Source organism: Eucyclogobius newberryi, unplaced genomic scaffold (genome assembly GCF_026437365.1).
Source record: "Eucyclogobius newberryi isolate DKJ021-1_F unplaced genomic scaffold, fEucNew1.0.hap1 SCAF_15, whole genome shotgun sequence".
In the NCBI taxonomy this organism is placed as follows: Eukaryota; Metazoa; Chordata; class Actinopteri; order Gobiiformes; family Gobiidae; genus Eucyclogobius; species Eucyclogobius newberryi.
The window spans coordinates 8,390,420-8,415,170 of NW_027315779.1; the positions used below are offsets into that span (position 1 = coordinate 8,390,420).

Sequence of the window (24,751 nt, forward strand, 5' to 3'; positions counted from 1 at the left end):
TGGTGCACTATGACATTACTAACTTTGTCCAGTAGAATTTTAAACAGTGCATAAGCTATAATCAGTATCATAAAACCGTCTTTCTCTCAGGACCCAGCGTGCCTGTTTTATTTCACTGAAGACGAGTTGTAATATGTAATTAAAGTGAGGAGCATAAATGTGTCTCCAAGGCAGAACTTGTACTAGCAGTGAGAAAAGAATGAAACATGCACAAAACTTGAAAGAAATGAAACATTTTTGAAACACATTTTTAAATAATTTGTTGACCTTCCACATAGTTTTGAGTTATGGTCAGCTGGAGACTTTACCAGCGACGAGTGAGGGCGTTAAGAGCGCAGCTTATTCCAGTCATTCATTGATAATAACGTCCAACTACATGTCAATGTGTCGCTTGGGAAACCCGTAGTAACAAAGACGACCTTCAGTCTCAATGATCGCACGCTGCCACACCCTCTTGTTGACTGGTCTGTGATCAGGCGTTCTTAAAAGTAATTTCAAATAAACTATTGTATTACGCTTAGAATGAGTATATGCATCTTTTTTTTTTAATTCATGTATAAATAATAGGAAAAATAGGAAAGGTTTCCCCTAAATACCAGTATTCTGTCACTCTTTTCCATTTTCCTTGTTAATGTTGAATCAAGTGACAAACTTTTCTTCGGATCAACAAGTACCGACATATTTATTTAGGCTTTTAGCATTTATTTCATGTTTCTTTTTTTGTTTTGAGCAGATGCTTCGCTTTAAAAACCCAATCCGACCCATATTGACTTTGTGAATAAAACAATCCCAGGGGGCCGCTAAAATACCTCGATTAGCGTAAAGAGAGAGCGCACCGTACGTATTGTTGAGTTATCTCGTTTTTATCGTCACTGTTGTCAGTAGCGGCGCACTCTGTCTCTGGACGGCGCCGTGACTCTTTTGGCTATCGGGCTTTTCCCCGGACACATCGCTCTATCGATTTCCCCCCGTCATTCATCTTGTTAGCAAAGTGTTCAGTAGTTGTATTAATGTTTATAGCCCTTCTGTCTCCCTGACGCTGGTGCCCCACAGCCGGCAGCAGTGACAGCAGATAGTGAGAAACTCCATTGTGCTGTGTTTTCTTTTTATCCCTCCCTCAGGTGGATTTGACCATTTTAGTGCTGGACGTGAATGACAATGCGCCGGTCTTTCAGAGGAGAGATTATTCGGTCACAGTTCCTGAAGACGTTGCCGTGGGGACCGAGGTGACGCGTGTCCTTGCGACCAGCGCCGACATCGGACCAAACGCAGAGATCACATACAGCATACGCTCCGGCAATGAGTTGGGCAAGTTCGCCATAGACAGACGATTGGGTGAGTGCTGAGGAGACTCTGGCTATTTCAAGCTCCAGTGCAAAATGACATGGGCTGTAAATTCATTAGTTATGTAGTTTGACGCCATAACATTATGACCACTGATGGGGAAAAGTGAATGTTATTATCCTATTATCTTTCCCATTTCCTGTAGAAGGGATATATTGCGTGCATGCCGTCCTTAAATGACTCTTTGGTGGTAGATAAAAGCAAAAGTAGACTCCTGCACACGTAGTTTTGCACTTTTAAAGGTGCAATATTTACGTTGCTTGAAAATGTCTTAAAAAATTCTGCAGTGTGAAATAAACAGAGCTTTCATTTATTCAAATACAGGTGTTAAATTAAACAAAAGTATTTAGTTTAGTGGAGTCACATGTTTTAAGGCCATTTTGAGGAAGTATAAAACAACAACGTCTATGGAGAAAAGAAACAAACGTATATATTCCCTCTTTAAAGATGCAGTCTGAAAAGTTTATCTAACTCACATAATCACCTTCTACTTTTAACGTCCTTTTTACCTCGATACAAATCAGGTTACAATATAATCTGAAAAACATAACAAAATTGTGATATTTTTATCTGGCTGTTCATGTAAACGTTACTTTATCATTCAGAACTGTTTATTGCATAAAGCTGGTCACATATTTGAGGGACGGTAATCTATTTGACAATGGGAATATTCATTATTATTTGGTCGAGATGTCAATCATTTCTCCTCACAATTGTAACTGACAAACTTGATCTTGTGACTTTGTTAGTCTATTTATTGACATTTTATGATAGGTCACACCACACATTACTGACTAACTAACTAATCCAACGCTTGTGTGTAATACTGTAGCTGCTATCTTAATGTTAATGTTACTTATTATCAGTTCAAACGGGTTAAATGGGTAATATGCCTTGATAATTACATTTAATTGTACAACTATTTGCATGTTGTTGTAGGCTCTGTTTCAGTGGCTGATGACCTGGATTTCGAGGTGTGTAAAGACTTCTACCTGACGGTGGAGGCCCGGGACAGTGGGAGCCCCCCTCTGAGCACGGCCCTCATGGTCACCATCGAACTCATGGACGTCAACGACAACGCTCCTGCTTTCAGCCAGGACATTTACAACGTTCTGGTCAGCGAGGACGCGGCTGTTGGACAAACTGTCACCAGGGTAAACACAATACTGAAAATAACAATTTCGGGCAATTTATTGTTATGGCCTTGTTCAGATGAGATGCCAAAGTGTAAGAATGAGAACTGTAAGTATGAGAACTGTAAGTATGAGAACTGTAAGTATGAGCACTGTAAGTATGAGAACTGTAAGTATGAGAACTGTAAGTATGAGAACTGTAAGTATGAGCACTGTAAGTATGAGAACTGTAAGTATGAGAACTGTAAGTATGAGAACTGTAAGTATGAGCACTGTAAGTATGAGAACTGTAAGTATGAGAACTGTAAGTATGAGAACTGTAAGTATGAGCACTGTAAGTATGAGCACTGAAAGTATGAGCACTGAAAGTATGAGAACTGTAAGTATGAGAACTGTAAGTATGAGAACTGTAAGTATGAGAACTGTAAGTATGAGAACAAGTATGAGAACTGTAAGTATGAGAACTATAAGAATGAGAACTGTAAGTATGAGAACTGTAAGTATAAGAACTGTAAGTATGAGGACTGTAAGTATGAGAACTTTAAGTATGAGAACTGTAAGTATGAGAACTGTAAGTATGAGAACTGTAAGTATGAGAACTGTAAGAATGAGAACTATAAGTATGAGAACTGTAAGTATGAGAACTGTAAGCATGAGAACTGTAAGTATGAGAACAAGTATGAGAACTTTAAGTATGAGAACTGTAAGTATGAGAACTGTAAGTATGAGAACTGTAAGAATGAGAACTATAAGTATGAGAACTGTAAGTATGAGAACTGTAAGTATGAGAACAAGTATGAGAACAAGTATGAGAACTTTAAGTATGAGAACTGTAAGTATGAGAACTGTAAGTATGAGAACTGTAAGAATGAGAACTGTAAGTATGAGAACTGTAAGTATGAGAACTGTAAGTATGAGCACTGTAAGTATGAGAACTGTAAGTATGAGAACTGTAAGTATGAGAACTGTAAGAATGAGAACTGTAAGTATGAGAACTGTAAGTATGAGAACTGTAAGTATGAGCACTGTAAGTATGAGAACTGTAAGTATGAGAACTGTAAGTATGAGAACTGTAAGTATGAGAACTGTAAGAATGAGAACTGTAAGTATGAGAACTGTAAGTATGAGAACTGTAAGTATGAGAACTGTAAGTATGAGAACTGTAAGTATGAGAACAACGATAGAACTGATTTGGGGCTAAGCATAGAAGATTTGCAAGTTTCAATGAAATAAAAAATATGGTAATGGGAATCGAAACGGTAAATTCTTTAGACCCAATAACTCCCAATATAAAATAAATAAATCATAATTTCAACAATATTCATTTTAGCTTGCCCCATCTGTATTAACGTTATTGGTCAAATGCAAAGGTTGTAAATATATAGAAGATCATACATCCAATGTTTCCCGTAGATTTCTTTCAGACCGTGGCAGCACAAATAGTTTAGTGAGTTATAATTTTCTCTCAAACTATTTGTGGTATATAAATGTCAATTAATGCCTTTATTTCATATTTAGACTTTTTTTTAAAGAACAGTTTAGCTATATATGTATGTATATGTTTATAACAACACAGTAACGTGAGGTTTTCTGTCTATAATATTAAATATAAATTATACCGGTGCTCAATTTGTTTGTATTTGAATAATAATATGCATCGCTTGTGAACAGAATATTTAGTTTTTCGGATGAATTGCCAAACCAGTGATTGTTAATTGTATCCCCGTGTGGGACAATAAAGGATTATCTTATCTTATCTTAAGGTTAGTTCTCTTGCACTGTTGTCTCAGTCGTGCTTCATCCACTCCTCTTATATCTCGTGCTTGTCAGTTGTTGGCGGAGGATCTGGACAGTCAGGTCAACGGTCGAATCACCTACTCCATAATGAAAGGAGACCGCAGTAACCACTTCTGGATTGACCCCGTGGCAGGCCTGCTCAAAGTCAATAAGCGCCTTGACAGAGAACTAGTAAGGATAAATCTTTGTCTGCACCGTCTCATAAACAATCAATGGCAATTTACTGGTTGATCAGCTCGAGCGAGAAGTGCTCAAGGTCACGCTCCCGTGTGATGCAACTGTGACAGGGGAGCTCGCAGTGCACGGCGCCGCAGACGATGAGTACTTTACGCTTTGTTTACTATCTCCAGGCGTCCAGGTACACCCTGTCTGTGCAGGCCTTCGACAGTGGCTCCCCTGCCATGTCGTCCACCGTCACAATTAATGTCGATGTGGCAGATGTGAATGACAACGCCCCGGTTTTCACGCCTCCCAACTCCACCGCCATCATACAGGTGATGTCCCACATGGCGTACGCTCTCCAACACCATGGACATTTCAGAACTGTTCTAAAAGTATTTTCTTCTTGTCTGGTTGAAATTGTATAGAAAAAATGGTACAAGTCAAATAAAACAATAATAATACAACACTCATTTCAATAATACCGGTAATAACAGCTGACTCGTAAACTCCTAATGTAATTATTCATTGCAGCCCAATTAAAACAATTTATTACCGTGTACTCATTTGATTTAGACAACCAAAGGATTGGAGTTGGATGAGTTCGACTTAACGCTTGTTTGCCATTTCGAAAAGACACGTATTAGCTGTGGCCAAAAGTATATATTTGATCAGTACTTATTCAAACGGAACATTTTATTGAACAACAACAGAGTTTTCGTCCTAAATGAGCCGCAACAAATGACAGAAAATTGGTTGAACAAAATGACTCCGCAATTGCAAAAATGACTTGGTCTGTGGAAGGTTGACACAGTGGAATAATAAAGAGTTTGTCTGAGCAAAACAAAACACCTCAGACTGATGGGACCAACGGTAACGTCTGTGTTTGTGTCATATTGGTTTTGACAGGTTTGATAAATATAATATAAAAAGCTACTGACTCACAATATGTACTTAATAATAAAACAATGTCCTAATATGTACTTAATATACTTTAGTCATAGAAATGTCAAAATAACTCTATACAATATTATACAATCTACAGTAGAGGCGGGCAATATATTGAAATTTAAATAATATTGTGAAGGCTGAAAATGTTTAAGATATGCAACATTTAATTATCAAGTATATATATATAGTTTATAGAAAAATGCTAGAAAACAGAGCTGTTATATATGAAAATGAAGGACGTGATGAAGGGGACATTTCTGCACGTTTATGATTCATTTGACGTGATTCATTCTTAGACATTTCACATTTGTCTGATAATTAAACCTGACACGTTTCTGTGGGATTGGGATAATATTTGTCTGCGTATCGTTATCGAGACACTCATTTGATATACTATTCCTTTTGGTCAATATCCCCCGCCCTTAATCAGCAACAGAATATACTGTTTATGGCACGTGTTGAGAAACGTCCCGACTTCTGTCTCCAGCTGAACCAACCGGCCGGCTCTGTTCTCCAGCGAGTGTCTGTCAGTGATAAGGACTCCCCCAGAAACGGCGCCCCTTTTGAGTTCGCCGTCGTTTCCGGGAACGAGGGCGACTTCTTCACGTTGGACCAGAGCGGCACCCTGAGGTCCAGCCGCGCGCTCGGACCCGACTCACCCAGAGAATTCACCTTAGAAATACAGGTCAGGCTAAAAGGATCTCCTGGGACCGCCCCGTGGAGGAACGTTTTTGTTTGTTTGTTTGGTTACACGCTGCTGTTTTAATAAGTCACATTTATTACAACTTCCGTTTTCCATCCGAGCTGTTTATGGGAATCGCGCGCTTAAATATGGTCTTGTATAATTCTGTTGGACCATTGGAATTAGAAACAAGCTCTTGTCCTTTTGCTTTTATTGCCTTTTGCCTGAGGACACAGCAGTTTTATTAGGACTCTCTTTGTGTGTTTATCTTGTCTGCACCAACTTACCTCATAAAGCAGTTTTCAGTGATGCTATTGGAGCTTTTCCAGGAGTTTGAGGTGATAATTTGTTCTGTGATTTTAACTTTAACTTTTACATGTCATGCATTCATTCATTTGACAACAATTACAGTGTTAAAAGCTTCATATTGTAAGATGTGGAACTGAGAACGGGGAAATGAAATGATTATTGTGGCCTTAGAGAGAGAGTTTGTCCTTTAGGTTTTAATGCTTTTTGCCTAAGGACACAGGTTTATATTGGGATAGACTTTTTATTTGTTTTTCTGTTTTGAGTGTTGATAGAATACTTTAAAGGAGTTAAATGTGCAAAGCTAATAGCAGATGTATCTTTGTAATGTGCCCCATTAACTTTATCTTTTGGAAAGTGTGTTTATATATTAGAGCAATGAGAATGTGTCAGACAATGCGAATGAAAGAAAATTAAGGATTTCACTGTCAATAATTGGGGGTAATAGTTCATTTGGGATCTTCTTACAACAATTGCGACATTTACATCATAATTACAGCGTCCTAACCATGTTCAATCATTCTACTTCAGGCAAGTGATTCGGGAAAGCCTCGTCTCACCACCTCCTCCTGGCTCTTCCTGAGGGTCATCGGGAACAGCCAGTACAAGCCCGCCGTCTCGCCACTGGAGATCTTTATTGTGATGGTGACGGACACGTTTCAAGGCGGCCCCATCGGACAGATCTACGCCACCGACCGGGACCCCAGTGATGTCCTGTCATTTACCCAGAAGTCACCGCCCAAAAGCATGTTCAGCGTAAACAGACAAGACGGCGGCGTCATCGCACTGCCAGGACTCGAGCCGGGCAGGTACGTGCGTCTGCAAAGTAGGTCGTACGCGTGTGCTGAATGTGCTGCGGGAAACAGAAGCCTCAGCAGTGCAGAAGTGCTCAAAATCACAAAAGAAAAATGAAACTGTAGTGGTTTACTTTAATGCTGCGTTCATGTGGTCCTTGGGAACTCTGGAAAGTGTTTTTTTTTCGTGATCACGCTCGAAATTCAGAAGAACAACTCGGGTCAAAAGCTGCCGACGTCACCTGTGAATATCTGTCTGATTTGTGCATTTACCTTAAACATTTGAGATCTTGGATAAAATTTACTGTCAGTTATTTATATCATCAAGACCCAACACTATTGTTTAAAGGCGCAATGGGCGATTTTCGGCGATTTGAGAACGCAGGCGGAAGTGCGCATGCCACTCCCCCGTGCACATGACACTCCCCCGTGCACATGCCACTCCCCCGTGCACATGCCACTCCCCCGTGCACATGCCACTCCCCCGTGCACATGCCACTCCCCCGTGCGGACTGATACAACACACACGTGCGTTTGTTTATTAGCGCGACGGATCACATCGCATCTCTCGTCTCCCGTAGATTTCAGTCTCTTCTGAGTCAGCTCGAACTGTCTTTCTCCGTCTTCATTTTGTCCCGTACACTGAGGGAACTGTATTATGATAGATCAATGCGCTTAGACACGCGGAACCGTGCTGCTCTCGGGGGACGAGCCACACGCGGCTGCAGGTGAGCGGTAGGTGCGTTTTATGATTGATACGTGGAAGGACTAATCGGCAGTCCACGCCACGAGGAAATAAGACTCAGATTTGGGTCCAAAAAAATCGTCCATTCAACCTTTAAGCAATTACAGTAAAAATACGAGGAAGTTTTCCAAAACAAATAAAGTTCAGATTTTGCGCAGGGTAAGAACAAAAAAAATATGACTGGTTAGCTCTATTAAACACTGGTAAAGAGCTTACAGTTTTTGGTCAAAATCCTGACTTTTCGAAATAAAAACCACATGAATGCAAGTCACAACCTCTACTTTTCATAAATGCTGCATAACATACATTGTAAAGTGACAGTTTTTCTTGACGGTGTGAAGGTTCTTTCAGTTGCGCTTTGTTATTTTTCCTTTTTTCCTTCATACTTTGATTGAAATATGAAAGCACATTCCATCCCCTTCACAGGTACCAGATGAACGCGACAGTGAGTGACGGTCGCTTTGCGGTGATCGCGGACGTGTCGGTCGTGGTGGAGCAGATCACAGATGTGTTGTTACGCAGCGCATTGACCCTGCGCTTCAGGACGCTCTCTCCTGAGGACTTACTCGGGCGCTACCTTGGTCAGATCAAACTAATGTTGCGTGGGATCGCCGGCTGGAAGTGGTCCCCGGGACAGCCGGACCCTCTGCACATCCTCAGTGTACAGCCCGTTATTGGGACGCCGGACGTGGATCTGCTTTGGTCCTTGGAGAAACCGGAAACAGCAGGTAAAGGAGTGTAATGAAGTCATATCATTGTAGTACTTTTGAGGACTGGAAATCAACGTGTATTTGTGTGTTATTTGATCTGTACACTCTTGTTTGTTTTTTACCCTCAGAAAATCCCTTATAATAAATAACACTGCCAGCATTCGTGCTAATTATGTCTAATTGATGGCACTTGTTCTGGTCCAAAATTTGAATCAGGAAATGCATATGATCCTTATAATCTAAATGACTATTACCGTATGTAAATAGAGGACATGAGCTGTTTAATCATCATTTCGAGCACAAACAAGCAAGTTTCTTTGTTCCCACTTGTTGCAGGCAGTGGTTTCTTCTCACAACCGGAGATGTCTGTGAAGCTGGAGGACGCGTCTTTGAAGGGGCAGATACCGGGAGTGCTGTCGGGAGCCGTGCTTTTGAGCAACGTGTGCTCTGGAGATCTGGACTGTGGAGATAAAGTGTGTGAGCCGAGTCTAGTGATGGACGGGGCGTCTCTGGTGACCTACAGCACGGAGAGAATCAGCCTGGTGGCACCACGATTTGGACGAACCGAGACATGCACCTGTTTTGGTGAGACATGAGACAATCATTACAGCAAACGAGGGATGTTGAGGTGATAGAACTGTGATTAACCAGGTCACAATCAAATAAAGAAAATGATAATAATCGTCAGAATTATAAAGGCTGGAATCTGTTTTCCAATAAAGTGAAATGCAAACCTAAATGTAAAGTATGTAAAGTATTTTTTCATTCAGAAAATGTGACTCTCAAAAGCTGCTCTAGAAGAATGGTGATCTATTCAGACAATGTGAATAAATGATTGGTCAAGATGATTATTAATATCATTAAAATGTGATATTGTAACATTCCTACTGTTTATGTTTGCACTTGTGGTTCTCCATGTCAAAGACCTTTAATGCCATTTTAGTAACGTAGTCCAATCTGTTGTCTCTTAAATCTCTTCTGTCCTCTCTAGCGCAGTCCGGTGTATTTGTATTCCCGTGGTGTTGTCAAGCGTGTTATGAATGATCAGTAAGAACTACACAGTAAATTGATGTCGTAATAGTAACACATGATTTCTTTTCCAGGAGGGATGTGTCGCGCTCCACTAGAGCTCTGTGAAGGCCAGTCCTGTCCTCCAGACATGCAGTGTGTCCGCTCTGGTCCTACAGCGCCCTCTGTCTGCCAGTGTCTGCCTGAGCGGCTGGACAACTGTGCAGGTACAATCACACACAACTTACAATCACACACAACTTACAATCACACACAACTTACAAACACACACAACTTACAAACACACACAACTTACAATCACACACAACTTACAATCACACACAACTTACAAACACACACAACTTACAAACACACACAACTTACAATCACACACAACTTAACTCTCCGTTGATTTAATACGTCTCAATGATTTAAAATGGTATCGTCACAGGTCAGACCTCCTTGAGTTTTTCTGGAAACAGTTACATCAAGTACAGAGTGACGGAGAGCGGTCAGAGTGGAGAAATGAAACTTGGTCTGAAGATACGGACTCTTCAGAGACGAGGGGTGATAATGTTCACTCGTGTTAATCCCTGTACAATGCTTAAGGTAACACTGTCCTGGATGATTGTAACTAGTCGACTATAAAGATAATCAGTCATCTTTTGATCATCGTAATCGTTATCTGGACTATATGGACTCTAAAAAAAAAACTGAAACATCTTTTAATAACAAAGGCAGTGGCATTGTTCATTCAAAATGTCAAAAAAACAGTAAACAATTCCTGATTTTCATTGATTATACACTAAATATTGGCTATCTTGAATTCAAAACCTTCAATTCAAACCTTTATTTGGTGGATAACGTATTAAAAATGTACAATAGAAATAATAATTTGACTAGTCGATGAATCAAAAGAATTATTGCTCACTTCTAAAATAGCCGATAGTCGTAATTTTGCATGCATGTGTTAGGTAAGATTGATGACTCTAAATTGGCCCTAGTGAATGAATGTGAGAGTGAAGTGTCTGTTATGTCTATGTCTCTGTGTTGGCCCTGCGACAAGTTGGCCACTGTCCAGGGTGTACCCCGCCTAAGGCCCAAAGTCACTGGGATAGGCTCCAGTCACCCGCGACCCCAAAAGGGAACAAGCGGTAGAAAATGGATGTATACTGTATTGTTTGCATTTACACTCATGGGTGGCTGACATTTTCCTCTGGTTTGACAGATTGAAGAAGGTCGATTGTGGTTCCAGCTGGATTGTGACAACACTCTAGGCATTATGGGCATTTCCGGGCGACCCATAAACGACGGTCTGTGGCACGCGGTTTCGCTGGAGTTGACCAGGAACTACACGCTTCTGTCTTTAGATGACAGCTACGTGGAGCGGCGCCGAGCTGCCAGGGCCCCTGTCCGCCTCTGGCCTTTGGCTCCAGACTCCTCCTTTTTCTTCGGAGCCCAAGTACGACCCCCAAACGGTTTAGGGGAAAGGCCAAGTGCTGGAGCGAGCAGGAGCCAGGACGAACGTGGCGATCGTGCGACAGGGGGTCCACCCAGAGCCCAGGACGGTTTCCAGGGCTGCCTCGGTTCGCTCACGCTGAACGGGAACGAGCTGCCGTTACAGAACAAGAGGAGCAGATACGCCGAGATCGCAGGAGTGAGCGAGGTCAAACTGGGATGTGTGCTGTACCCGGACCCGTGCGTCAGTCAGCCCTGCCTCAACGGCGCCGTCTGCAGCAGCCGGCCCTCCGGAGGTCTGTCACCTATTCAACCTATTCAACCTATTCTAGGGGACATTTCACAGACATTACACCATTTAACATATAGGATCATTAGAATTGAGCTGTTAATTGCTATGACAGGAGTGCTGATTTTTCATCACTCTGAAACCCATGGATTGGATACTTAAGTGTATCATTGATCATGCTAATGCAAACATTTAAAAAAGACTGAAAAATTATTGTTTCCAAAAATCGGTATTTAAATAAGTATGAATAAATAAATTCCAAACAATATAGAGAAGGATGAAACAAGGCTATTTTTATTATTTTTACTCAAAATTACGAAACAATAATTGATATTAATAAGTGTCATGGTATATTCCCCTCTGCTCTCCAGGCTTCACGTGCAGTTGCAGTGCAGGTTTCACTGGGGGTCGCTGTGGAGTTGAGCTGACGTCATGCATGCCAAACCCGTGCCAGAACAACGGCGACTGTAAGCCTTTGGGCAATACATTCTTCTGCTCCTGTCCCAAAGGACTGGGGGGTCTCATGTAAGTAAGAAGAAGACGCAGCCACAAACACATAAAACGATGCTTTAGGTTTAATTACTCACGGCACAAAGTGTAATGGCAAAAAAACTACAAGTTGCACAGAAGACACAAGGAGATGAGCTCAAGTCTCCATTTTTTCTTATTGGGAAAATCAATAAAACCCATTCATCAACACAAAAATAATAATTAAATGAGCACTTGCCCCAGCTGTGTTGTTTTCACAGTTCTTTTATTAATTGCATTGATGTTTCTAATTCAAAAGAATGTGGGTGTGCAAAGCCTATAATAATTATCTTGCTGCTGTCCTAATTATGACTCTAATTGTCTGTGTAACCTGGTGCTGTATGAAGCAGTCTCCACAAGGGGGCAGTATTAAAGAATAAAATGTTGTAAAAACATGTACATATTTATTGAAACGCATATTTCAAATTTCAAACAACTCTGTATCAAGTTTGTAATTTTATTTAACAGTAATGCAATATTGATATTTTATTTTAAAACACAATTTTACGTCTGTAGCAATAAATGGTCAAATATTTGAAAACTTAAACTCTTGTTTCTCATAAGGGAGGTGAAGTATGCAGATGTGGTCACTCTAAAGCAGGGTTTACTTATATTGGGTTTATAAAGATTTTGAAAACAGCAGTAAAAAAAGTACTGCTTTTGGTCATTTGGGCCAATTAACCAGGAAGCATGAGGTTCACGAGAAGTCTGTGTGAGGGCCTCATTAGGCCCCTGAGCCCAAGTTTGGACATGCCTGCCGTAAATAGTGCAATGATACTGATGACTCTGAAGTCAAAGTGTGTAGATGATGTACCTGGCAGAAAATGAGTCTGTATAAGTATAATACAGACTCATTAAGTATAATAACGCCAGATAACAGCGACCGTAATCTCCCTCATTCAAGCGCTCGTACACAATCCCACTACAAGAGCTCTGCTATAGGGGCTTTTACCACCTTCTGAAACCTCTGCTTTGAAACGATTCTTGCATTTGGTGTGTCCCAGCAGGGTGCATATGTGAGATGAAGAGATCGTGATGTGAAAGTGTAATCCTGCTACTCAATACAAGCTCATGTCTTACAAGAACACAACAAGTACATTCAAACATGATGAAGAAGAATAATGAATGAAAGACTTGAGTAATATCATGAGTATTGTTCTTTTACTTGTTAGATGTTGCATAATTACTCTCATGGTTCCGCCGCAGCAATAAGAACAGATGCCGTATATAACACCTTCATTTGTTTGTCTCCAAATGCTTTTCTGATGATTGTTGCTTCCTCCTGTTGCTCCATTTATTGATCTGTTTTATCTGCAGATGTGACGAAGATGTTGATGAATGTGAGGAGGAAGAGTGCGGTGAGAATGGAGAGTGTATCAACACGTTGGGGTCATTTTTCTGTAACTGCTCTGACGGCTTTGAGGGCTCGCGCTGCAGCGATGAGGCCCCGGGAGAGCTGCAGGACGACACACAGGTACAACACCACTCTAAAGTTATTTAGAGTTATTTTAGAATGTTGTCCAGGGGTGTTTTGATTGGTTGCCATCATGATCTAAAAATGATACCATAAAAGATAAAATACCATACGACAAACCCAAATAAACATCAAACTGAGCAGCTGTTTCCTAAAGTGCCTTTTAGCCTTTTAGTTATAAAATCCTGTTTCATAATCATCATTAGTGTAAAATTGCAATATTGTATACATAATGTACAATCAAGCCCATGTTTAAACGTGTCCAATTAATCAATTCAAGATTCTGAAAGGAAAAGGTTCAAAATCTTTGTCTTTAAATTTGACGTGTGAATTTAGGACATTTTTATGAGAAAACGTTCTTGCTGTGAAGTCGTTTACGCACTTCAGAAATAGTGTAGTTTCTATTTGATTAATGTTTTATCATCCAATTAACCATCAGTGAGATGAAAATTCTACCTTATGTAATCAGATGCAGCTCTGCTGGAGCTGCTGATGAATCCAATGATCATGATTGAAGTCTTAAGACTGCTGCACTTCAAAGAAACTATTCAAATGCGTGACTAAAAGACTATAGCAGTAATACGTTCTTTATAATCCAATTATATTTCTGATATTAACTAACAGTTGGGCCGCACGGGTTCGATGTCTTCTTGTGCCGTGTCTGAGTGTGTTTCTGGCACGCTTCTTTTTCATTTTGCATTCTCTTAATTGAACTTGGCAGAGTGGGTGAGGCTGAGGAGAATTTTGAGTGAGCTCTAGCCTCCCAAAAGGTCTGCACAGACTTGGGTCTCTGCGGTGGTTCAATGAGAGTGTGGAAACAGGAAAGCAGAGTTTGTTTTTGAGGTTTTTATGCAGTTATTGACTTAATATTGAATTGCACACCAACAGTGAGTCTCCTGCCACAATAGGAAAACTGTATAGGAGAGATATATGTTTTCTCTGGGAGGTACACAACAAGACACAGCAAGACACAGGCTGCAATCCTTTCCACTTTACTTTCCACTTCATACTTCTAAAAATCTTAACATACATGATCATGTGTAACATTGGTGATACATACACTTTCTCTCAAGATTAACTGATACAATTTGTTTTATGTAATTGTATTTGCTTTACTTAAACCTTTTTTTGTCTTTGTAGTTTTGGATGGTAAGTAAAGTAAATTGATTAAAAAGGAAGTGTCCTACAACACGAGATGTCAATTTATGTAGATTGTGATTGCTTTTAGATGACATTTGACATTGGGGACTTTTTCAACGTTTAAATGTTCACTAGCAAGGACCAAAACCCCAGATACGATGCAAGGTGTTTATTGGCAGGGGAGAAACATGAACAACACGAATGTACGAAGTTGATGCCGTTTTGGGTCTTCTTGCGATGAGGGCTGAAGGCTCCCGGGCCTCAATACCCCCAAAAGAAGCTTAACGAGGCAGTGCGGATTGGCAGAATGGAGGACGAGGAGGTAATGGTGTGTGTAGACCTGGAAAGTCATGGAGAACCAGTGCTCCACGATACAATGAGGCGGTCAACGACTCCTTAACTGGAGGCAGATGTGGCAGCGCCAATGTGGGAAAAGTTTGGTAGGAAATGTGGGGACCAGACTTTAAGTAAAGGATGAACCAGATCCTGAGTCCTGCTGGGAAGTGCCACTTGACGACCAGTGCACAAGGTCTGGACGGATTGCAAAGGGGCTTGGAATAGATCGTGTTACCACAGTAGTCCTGCTGTTTTAGGGGAAGACTTAAGCGTTGGTTGGAGGTCCTTGATGCCGGGGTGAGGAGAACTATTGTGGACAAGACGGCCTCTGAGCAGGGGAACGCGCCTGAAGAGACGTCGATGCCACTCGGGTAGGTTTGAGTACTTGCAATGTGACTGGTAGTCGAAGGTGAATGGGAAGTAATTAGTGAGATAAGAATAAGACTGTTAAACGTGGTGAGGGTAGAATGAAGCCATGATGGAAGGAACGTTAACTGAGCTAGATGGTCTAGGAGGACTGAAGCACCTGAAGCGGAGCTTATGTGTGAAACGTGGTAGCTGAGGTTGGAGGAACTGGGGTCTGTGATGTTCCACCTCGGTAGTAAATGTTCTGAATGTATTTGTTGATGATACAGGGTCATCGGACTGGACGGCCATGAACATGACAGGACAGGAAGACAACAATCCTTATAGCATTGGTCTTAAAGAACCCCCAAACCAGCTGATAGAACGGTGTATCAAAGTGCAGCAGCAACTTGATGGACTGGATGAGAATGACGACGCTTTGGAGTGATGAACCGAAGACGTTAGGGTCGGGAGGTGGGAGATACAGGGCTTGTCCCAAGGGAATGATCTGCAAGGTAAAGTTGGTATAACCAGCTGCTGTTTGGAGGACTCCAAAACATGGCATCCCGGTGCCCGAAGGGGGAAAAGGCGCCCTCCCGGTGCCCGAGGGGGGAAGAGGCGGCATCCCGGTGCCCGAGGGGGGAAGAGGCGGCATGAGGGAAGAGGCGGCATGAGGGAAGAGGCGGCATGAGGGAAGAGGCGGCATGAGGGAAGAGGCTGCATGAGGGAAGAGCGAAGAGGCTGCATGAACCTCACGGAAGGAGGAGACATGGCATCCCGGCGCCGGGGGAAAGGGGGAGGGGGGTTAGAGGTGGGGGGATGAAAGTAGACCTGGCATCCCGGTGCCGAGGGGGGAAGGAAATAAAGTAGACCTGGCATCCCGGTGCCGAGGGGGGAAGGGGGGGAAAGACAGTCGACCTGGCATCCTGGTGCCGAGGGGGGAAAGAAAGTAGACCTGGCATCCCGGTGCAGAGGGGGAAAAGAAAGTAGACCTGGCATCCCGGTGCCGAGGGGGGAAAGAAAGTAGACCTGGCATCCCGGTGCCGAGGAGAGAAGGGGGGAAAGAAAGTAGACCTGGCATCCCGGTGCCGAGGAGAGAAGGGGGGAAAGAAAGTAGACCTGGCATCCCGGTGCCGAAGGGGGAAAGAAAGTAGACCTGGCATCCCGGTGCCGAGGGGAGAAGGGGGGGGGGGGAAGACAGTCGACTGGCATCCTGGTGCCGAGGGGGGAAAGAAAGTAGACCTGGCATCCCGGTGCAGAGGGGGTAAAGAAAGTAGACCTGGCATCCCGGTGCCGAGGGGGGAAAGAAAGTAGACCTGGCATCCCGGTGCCGAGGGGGGAAAGACAGTAGACCTGGCATCCCGGTGCCGAGGGGGGAAAGAAAGTAGACCTGGCATCCCGGTGCCGAGGGGGGAAAGAAAGTAGACCTGGCATCCCGGTGCCGAGGAGAGAAGGGGGGGAAAGAAAGTAGACCTGGCATCCCGGTGCCGAAGGGGGAAAGAAAGTAGACCTGGCATCCCGGTGCCGAGGGGAGAAGGGGAGAAAGAAAGTCAACCTGGCCTCCCGGTGCCGAGGGGGGGGTTAGAAATGGGGGAAATAAGACCTGGCAACCCGGTGTCAGGAGAGCATGAGAGACAGGGGGGGGGATCTGGCATCCCGGTGCCGAGGGGAGGGGTTTGGAAATGGAGGGAATAGAAAGACCTGGCATCCCGGTGTCAGGGGGAGCATAAGTGAGGGCATGAGGTAGAGATGTTTAGTAAAAGGTAGTGTTCATTGTTAGGGGGAAGGGCGAAAAGGAGATCTGGCATCCCGGTGCCTGAGGGGGAGATATTTAGTAAAGGTAGAGTTCATGGTTAGGGGGAGGACGAGATCTGGCATCCCGGTGCCTGGGAGAGAGAGCATGAGGGGGTAGAGAGCGAGCATGAAAGAGGGGGCATGAAGAAGAGACATACTTGTTCGGATTTGGTTTAATTTAGAAATAAATGAGAAAGTGAGGCCTAGTGATCCAGGAAGAGAAAATTGCAACCTTTCGCTGGATAAGAGCGGGGCCTGGCATGAACCCGGCGAGAGGGAGGGAGAAGGAGGAAGGGGGAGAAAGAGAGCGCGGGTGAGCGAGAGCGAGGGTAAAGGACGGGAGGAAAAGGAATGGAAGGAATGAGGCTGGAACCTGGCGACGTAAAGCCAGAGGATAAGACGCTAGAACCTGGCGACGTAAAGCCAGAAATGAAACGCTGGAACCTGGCGACGTAAAGCCAGAGATGTTGTTGTTGTTGTTGTTTTATGGCGGTTGGCATCCAATTGTTGCATTACCGCCAGACTTTATTCCTCAGACTTTTCGTAGTCCTCAGACTGTCGTAGTCCGTAAAAGTACTCCTTCCATTGCTTTGGTGTTACAAAGCCCATGAGGTCATGATATGTCTTTGTGACTAGAATAGTTGTTGTTGTTTCAGAGACCAACCGGCTTTATTCCAGGGAGACTCTTCTTCATCTTCCTCTCCTTCTTTGACGTTCGGTGCTTCCACCGTACAGCTTTATTCTTTAGGCTTCATTCCATAGGCTTTAATATTTCCACTGATGTCGCTGCTTGGTAGCCGTGCGTCTACGAAACTGGACGAGGACAGGAGACAACCCCCACCCCCATCTCGTCACTCTGATCACCCTGACTCCCCAAAAGCAGACCCCCATCACTCCGACTCCCATTTAGCGCCTTTAGCCTGTTTTCTATATCTGCCCAATCAAGCTCCTTTGTTCCAAGGAATCTCCCTGCAGCTTTAGCAATGATCCTGATCCTTTCAGTTCCGCTTTGAGCCTGAGCAGCACAGTTTACAACATCCACCATAAAGAGTACAAAATCCTCTCTATCCACAACCAGGGTATTCTCATTAATTCTGGAACCTGCACACTTGGGACCTCCACTCTTGAAACCTTCACACTTCTTGGGAGCCACGCTGGCCTTTCTCATTTCGCCCTGGCTGGGAGCAGCGCTGGCTCCTCTCTCTGTATTTACTCTAAACTCGTTACTTGAAACTTTCTTGACTGCATCTGCATAGGATACACCTTGAGAGACCTTTATTTTATGCACCTCAGCAGCTCTTTTGCTAAACCTGCATCCCCCGTAGGCAGAGCTATGTTCTTCCCCACAGTTACAGCACTTCAGTTTTGCTCCCACGTCACACTTCCCATACTCGTGATCTCCTGCACATTTACCACATCTTTGCCTCCCTCTACAGACCGCTGCAATATGCCCAAAGCGCTGGCACTTAAAGCAACGCAGGGGCGGTGGAACATATGGCCTAACGTCATGGCACATGAACCCAATGAACACCTTACAAGGCAGGCACCTCCCTTCAAGTGTTACCATTACCGACAAGCTGTCACATCTTACCCCAGACCGGGTCACCTTCAACCGCCTAGCGTCCACCACCTTAGCTCCAGTCAAATTCTCCTTAACTTCATCCACAGACGTCGCCGTAGGGACACCTACGATAACTCCTCTGACCGTGTTTCTTTCAGCATCAGACACAAGAATGTCCTTTCCACCCAGACGTTTAGTTCCAATCGCCTTCCGTTGCTGAGCCGCGTCCTTGCACACGACCAGCAGCGAGCCATCTCTAAGGACACCCGCACTCTTGATCACTCCCACAGCTACAGTTAGGCTCTTTGACAATGCCACTGAATTCCACTCCCTAAAGGATGCACTATCTTGTGCAAGCTTTATGATCACCTTACAGTCTCTGCTCTCACTCCGGATATCAATAGCTTCAGCTTCATCCTGCTGCTCATTCCCAGAACCCTCGGACGAGCTAAGGGACTTTTTACGTTTCCGGGCACGTGCAGCCAGAAAAGGCTGCTCCTCCACGCCGTCCAGAACGTCTTCGACCACCGATCCACTCTCCTCCGCCATCTCCCGTCTCTCCAGACCCACTACTCAGGCTGTAGTCCTCAGACTCTCCATAATGATAATGACGGTTATAGAGATGACGCATAAAAGACCAGAGAATTGTTCTAAAGGTTAAAATCAGATGACCTTTCCTTTATGACAAAAACAATATCATTATAAAAAGAGCTAACTTGGCACTTGGATGCCAACTGCCATAAAAAACAACAACGACAACAGTTTGGATATTACGGCAACATAGAGGAACGCCTCGGTCCGTATGACGGGGAAGAAGAAGAGGAAGCGTGACCTGGTCGGTGACGATATGAACAGCGGGGAGGACTCCCCTGGAGCCACTGATCCTGTGCAGCGAAGGGCGTCTTCTTGCTCGTCTATGGAGGGCTCTCTCAGTGAGGAGCAGGGCAGGGGGGTTGCAGATGTCGGGGATGTGAGTTCAGAGTGTAAGGTGTTCATAAAGCTCGCGCAGGATAATGCGTCCTTTAAGGGGTGGGATCCGATGGCGTTGACAAGGAGCCTGACTGTAGCTGTGGGAGTGGTCAAGCATGCGAGTGTCCTTAGGGATGGCTCGCTGCTGGTCGTGTGCAAGGACGTGGCTCAGCAAAGGAAGGCGATTGATTGCTGTAAGAGGCACGGTCAGGGGTGTTATAGTAGGCGTCCCTACGACGACATCTGTGGATGACATAAAGGAGAATTTGACTGGAGCTAAGGTGGTGGATGCTAGGCGGTTGAAGATGACCCGGGATGGGGTAAGGTGTGACAGCCTGTCGATAATGATTAGATTTGAAGGTGGGATCCTGCCTCGTGTGGTTTGCGTTGGGTACATGCGCTATGGCGTACGCCCATATGTTCTGCCGCCCCTGCGTTGCTTCAAGTGCCAGCGCTTTGGGCATATTGCAGCGGTCTGTAGAGGGAAGCAGAAGTGTGGTAAATGTGCAGGAGACCACGAGTATGGGAAGTGTGACGACGGAGCAAAACTCAAGTGCTGTAACTGTGGGGGAGAGCATAGCTCTGCCTACGGGGGATGCGTGTTCAGCAAGAGGGCTGCTGAGGTGCAAAAAGTTAGAGCCTCTCAAGGCATATCCTACGCGGATGCGGTCAAGAAGGTGTCTGGTAGTCAGGTGACGGTGGATGCAGTGGGGGCTGCCAGTGCTGCTGGTGTCCTAGGCGACAGGGGAGGGGGCAGCGTTGCCCGCGGCCAGGGGGAGGTCCCCACTGGGATGCCTGTGAGTGTGGCTTCCACGGGCAGAGGCCCTGTGGGTGCGGAGGATGTACTGGTTGTGAAGAGGAAAGATTTCTTCCTCTTTATAGTGGAAGTGATTAACTGTACTGGGCAAACCAAGAAGAGATCCGAAAAGACTAAGATCATCGCTAAGGCTGCAGGGAAGTACTTTGGAGCTGGGGGCCCCGAGTGGACGGAGATAGAGGATGCGCTGCGGGAGGGCGCCCTGCCCCATTCTGGCAGTGGGAGTGGGGGGGCTCCCGATGCGCCGTCAGGTTCCGGGGGCTCATAATGGCGGTGGTTGTCTTGCAATGGAATGCGCGTAGTCTTCGTGCTAATGGCCAGGAATTTAAGCATTTTGTCTCTACCTTGTTGAACAAGCCTCACGTTATGTGCGTGCAGGAGACTTGGTTACGACCTAGGTGGGGTTTTGGGATACAAGGGTATGTGTGTGTTAGGAATGATAGGGTGCAGGGTAGAGGCGGAGGTTTGGCTGTGTTTGTCCGAGATGACCTAAATTACGTTGTTGTCAGTGTGAGTAAAGCGCCGGAGGCCCTGGCGGTGAGGGTCTGGCTGGGTGGTGAAGCTGTTACTGTGGTTAACCTTTATAATCCGTGTGGTGAGTTAACGTTAGAGTCCTTACATAGTATCGGTAAGGATGTTCGGGGAAAGGCCGTGTGGTGTGGGGATTTTAATGCGCATAGCGCTTTGTGGGGCGGTAGTGGTACCGATAGGTATGGGCAGGTGGTAGAGGGTTTTATCAATCAAAGGGAGTTGGTTTGTCTGAATGATGGGGGTGGGACCCGCTATGATATGGGGACCGGTGCGGAAAGTGCAATAGATCTTACACTTGTGTCCAAGGAGTTAGCTGGTGTTTGTAGTTGGGAGGTTCTTGGTAATCTTTCTTTTGGTAGCGATCACTATCTAGTCCGCACCGTGATTGGCTTTGGGAGCTGTGTGGTCAGGGGGACGAGGATCCAGAGGTGGCAGTTGGCAAGGGCGAACTGGGGGGCTTTCCTGAGGAAAGCTGATGATGGTTCTAGGGTTCTGCAGGAAGGAGGATTGACTCAGGTGGATGATCTCAATAGTGCAATTGTCTCGCTCATCACGCAGTCAGCGGTAGGCACGATTCCTAAGAGTGGTGGTAGTGGACATAGGAAGCGGGTGCCGTGGTGGACTGAAGCATGTGGTCATGCTGTTAGGGCGAGAAATGCGGCGTTTCGCCGGCTAAGGGTTGCCCACACTGAGGGTGCCCTCATTGACTACAAGAGGGCCCGCGCTGTTGTGCGGAAAACTGTGAGAACGGCCAAGAGTGCCTATTGGAGGCGGTATTGTTCCAAAATTGGGAGAGAAACGCGTCTCGGGGATGTTTGGGGGATGATTAAGCGGATGCATGGGGTTGAGCGCCGTCATGGGACCCCGGTCCTAATACTGAATGGTGTTGAAGCAGTCAGCGACGTTGACAAAGCTGAACTGTTGGCCAGCACCTTTGTGTCGGTGCACAGCTCTGACAATCTCTCACCTGCGGAAAGGCACTACAGGGAGAGTACTTTGGCCCAGAATTCTGAGCTGATTGGGCACCAGCCTTCGACTCAAGATGACCTTGACCTTCCGTTTAGTTTGTTTGAGCTAAGGAGAGCACTTTCTAAGGCGAAACAGACAGCCCCGGGTAAAGATGAGGTGTGCTATGACATGCTCTCTCATTTGACTGATGACACGCTTGGGCTAGTCCTGGGTCTTTTCAACCGTGTTTGGGATTCAGGTTGTGTTCCATCTGCGTGGAAACAGTCTACGGTGGTGCCGGTTCTGAAGCCGGGTAGGCCAGCGTCTGACCCTTCAAGTTATAGGCCGATTGCCTTGACGTCGCAGCTCGGGAAAACGATGGAGCGCATGGTTACCGAGCGGTTGGATTACTTCTTGGAGAGTCAGGGTTTGCTTCCCGCGCACCAGAGTGGTTTCCGTAGGGGCAGGAACACCATGGATTCCGTGTTGTGTTTGGAATCTGATATCCAGCTGGCCAGAGCTCAGAAAGAAAAGGTTATTGCGGTGCTCTTTGATGTGGAGAAGGCGTACGATATGGTTTGGAAGGATGGGCTCCTCATTAAGCTGCGGAAGTGTGGTGTGAAGGGTAAACTGTTTAACTGGGTCCGGAGCTTTCTGTCTGGCCGGCGTATCCAAACCAGAGTGGGCGCTGCTTACTCTGGGGTCTATGGGGTGGAGAATGGGATCCCGCAGGGGAGTGTGTGTAGCCCTATCTTGTTCAATGTTATGATTAAGGACATCTTTGACGACGTGGATGGGTCTGTTGGGAGGAGCCTTTATGCTGACGATGGCGCTCTATGGGTGAGAGGGAGGAATCTCCGGTTTTACGAGGCGAAACTGCAAAGGGCGATAGAGCAGGTGGAGCAGTGGACCCTGAAGTTGGGGTTTAAACTGTCCGTACGGAAGTCTCAAGTGATCTGTTTCTTCAATGGGCATAGGGACGTCTCCCTTCGACTGCATGGGCAGGTGCTCGAACAGGTCAGGGAGGTGAGGTTCTTGGGGGTCACCTTTGACGAGAGGCTTAGTTGGCGTTGGCACATTGATGAGGTCAGTGGTAAATGCAAAAGGGTGAATAACTTGCTTCGTTGTCTATCCGGCCAGGACTGGGGGGCCAGCAGAAGGTCGCTCCTGGGTATTTATCGGGCCGTCATGAGGGCGGCTATTGATTATGGCTGTATAGCCTACATGTCTGCGGCTGAGACTAACTTAAAGAAGCTTGATGTGGAGCAAGCCCAGGCCTTGCGCATCTGCTGTAGGGCTTTTAGGACCTCCCCTGTCTCGGCGCTGCAGGTTGAGTTGGGGGAATTGCCGTTACGGCTCCGGAGGCTAGAACTTCTGTTGGCTTACTGGGTGAATGTGCAAGGTCATACGAGCTCTCACCCGGTGAGGGACTTTCTCAGGGTTGATGGGGGGCAGAGTGAGGCTGGCGGTATGGTTTTCAGCCAGGTAGGAAATGCGAAGGCGCGGCTTGCGGGGGTTGGTGATCTGCGTGTGAGCCCGTCGGTGGCTTTGTCTGCTATAGCTCCGTGGAAGTTTGTCCCGGCTCCTGTTGATGTTAGCTTGCATGGCAAGCTTAGAGGAGTCACTGGGAGGGCACCGCAGTTTGCCGTTCAAGCGCTCATCGATAAGCACTCAGGTGATGTGTTTATTTATACCGACGGGTCTAGGGATCCTGAGAGTGGGCGTACTGGCGCCGCTTATTTTGTGCCTGACCTGGGGCTAGCGGTCAAGAAGAGGTTGACAGATCGCCTTTCTGTTTTCACGTCGGAACTTATAGCGATACGGTTGGCGTTGGAATGGGCGGAATCTGCTTTGCAGTGTTGCGGCATTGTGGTGGCCTCTGACAGCCTTTCTGCATTGCAAAGCATTAAATCTGGGAAATCGGATTGCAGACAGGATGTGTTGAATGGCATCTTCTGTCTGATGCTCTCCCTGTCCAGGAAGGATGTGAGGGTTTCCTTCATTTGGGTCCCTGCGCATGTGGGGGTGGATGGTAACGAAATGGCTGATGCACTGGCTAAACGTTCCCTTCGGCGGCCATCAATTGATGTGGCGGTTGAGTTGGGCAAGTCTGAAATCAAGCCCGTTATCAAGAGTCATGTGGTCGGCCTTTGGCAGGAATTTTGGAGCCACTGTGTTACTGGACGGCATCTCTATCACATACAGGGTAGTGTGGGTCCTTGCGGGTCTATGGGCAGGAACGCGTGGGAGGAAAGGGCCTTCGCCCGCATGAGGATTGGCCATACTGGACTCAATTGGTCACTGAGTAGGATAGGCAAACATCCGACCGGTCTGTGTGGTCACTGTCGGGTGCCAGAGACTGTCGAGCATGTGCTGATTGGCTGTGAGGCTTATGATAGGGAAAGGGCCGGGTTGGCCTTGTGGTTTCGGAATAATGGGCGGGAGTTCAATCTGCGGAACGTTCTGGCGATCCAGTCACAGGGTTTGTGTCAGGCTGTGGTTGCTTACTTATGTAGCACAGGGCTGGGTAAACGTTTATAGAGGTGGGGGGTGTTGGAGACTGAGCCGAGGATGAGGAGCAAGAGGATGTTCTAACGCGCTTGGACTTCATGGGCCTAGAAACGCCAAAGTGATGGAAGAAGGACTTCTAAAGGATAAAACGACAAAGACGTCCCATGACCTCATGGGCTTTGTACTTCCAAAGCACCGAACGTCAAAGAGGGCGAGGAAGGTGAAGAAGAGTCTCCCTGGAATAAAGCCGGTTGGTCTCACACACCAACAACAACCTTGCTCAACACCCGGTCTGGAGAGACGGGAGATGGCGGAGGAGAGTGGATCGGGGATGGAAGACGTTCTGGACGGCGTGGAGGAGCAGCCTTTTCTGCCTGCACGTGCCCGGAAACGTGGAGGGTCCCTTGGCTCGTCCGGGGGT

At 45.8% G+C, this 24,751-nt stretch overlaps 1 protein-coding gene across 1 annotated transcript in view; it reads left to right on the top strand.

Annotated features, from left to right (window-relative positions):
* fat3b (FAT atypical cadherin 3b) overlaps positions 1-24,751 on the top strand; it is a 110,309-nt gene that overhangs the window by 58,303 nt on the left and 27,255 nt on the right. Inside the window, exons 36-48 of the mRNA XM_072445647.1 lie at positions 1,122-1,335; positions 2,284-2,498; positions 4,308-4,445; positions 4,625-4,768; positions 5,872-6,069; positions 6,904-7,181; positions 8,338-8,639; positions 8,958-9,206; positions 9,725-9,856; positions 10,081-10,238; positions 10,858-11,383; positions 11,748-11,901; positions 13,222-13,378. Of these exons, the coding sequence (XP_072301748.1) occupies positions 1,122-1,335; positions 2,284-2,498; positions 4,308-4,445; positions 4,625-4,768; positions 5,872-6,069; positions 6,904-7,181; positions 8,338-8,639; positions 8,958-9,206; positions 9,725-9,856; positions 10,081-10,238; positions 10,858-11,383; positions 11,748-11,901; positions 13,222-13,378 (2,865 nt within the window). The remainder of the gene's footprint in view (positions 1-1,121; positions 1,336-2,283; positions 2,499-4,307; positions 4,446-4,624; positions 4,769-5,871; positions 6,070-6,903; positions 7,182-8,337; positions 8,640-8,957; positions 9,207-9,724; positions 9,857-10,080; positions 10,239-10,857; positions 11,384-11,747; positions 11,902-13,221; positions 13,379-24,751) is intronic.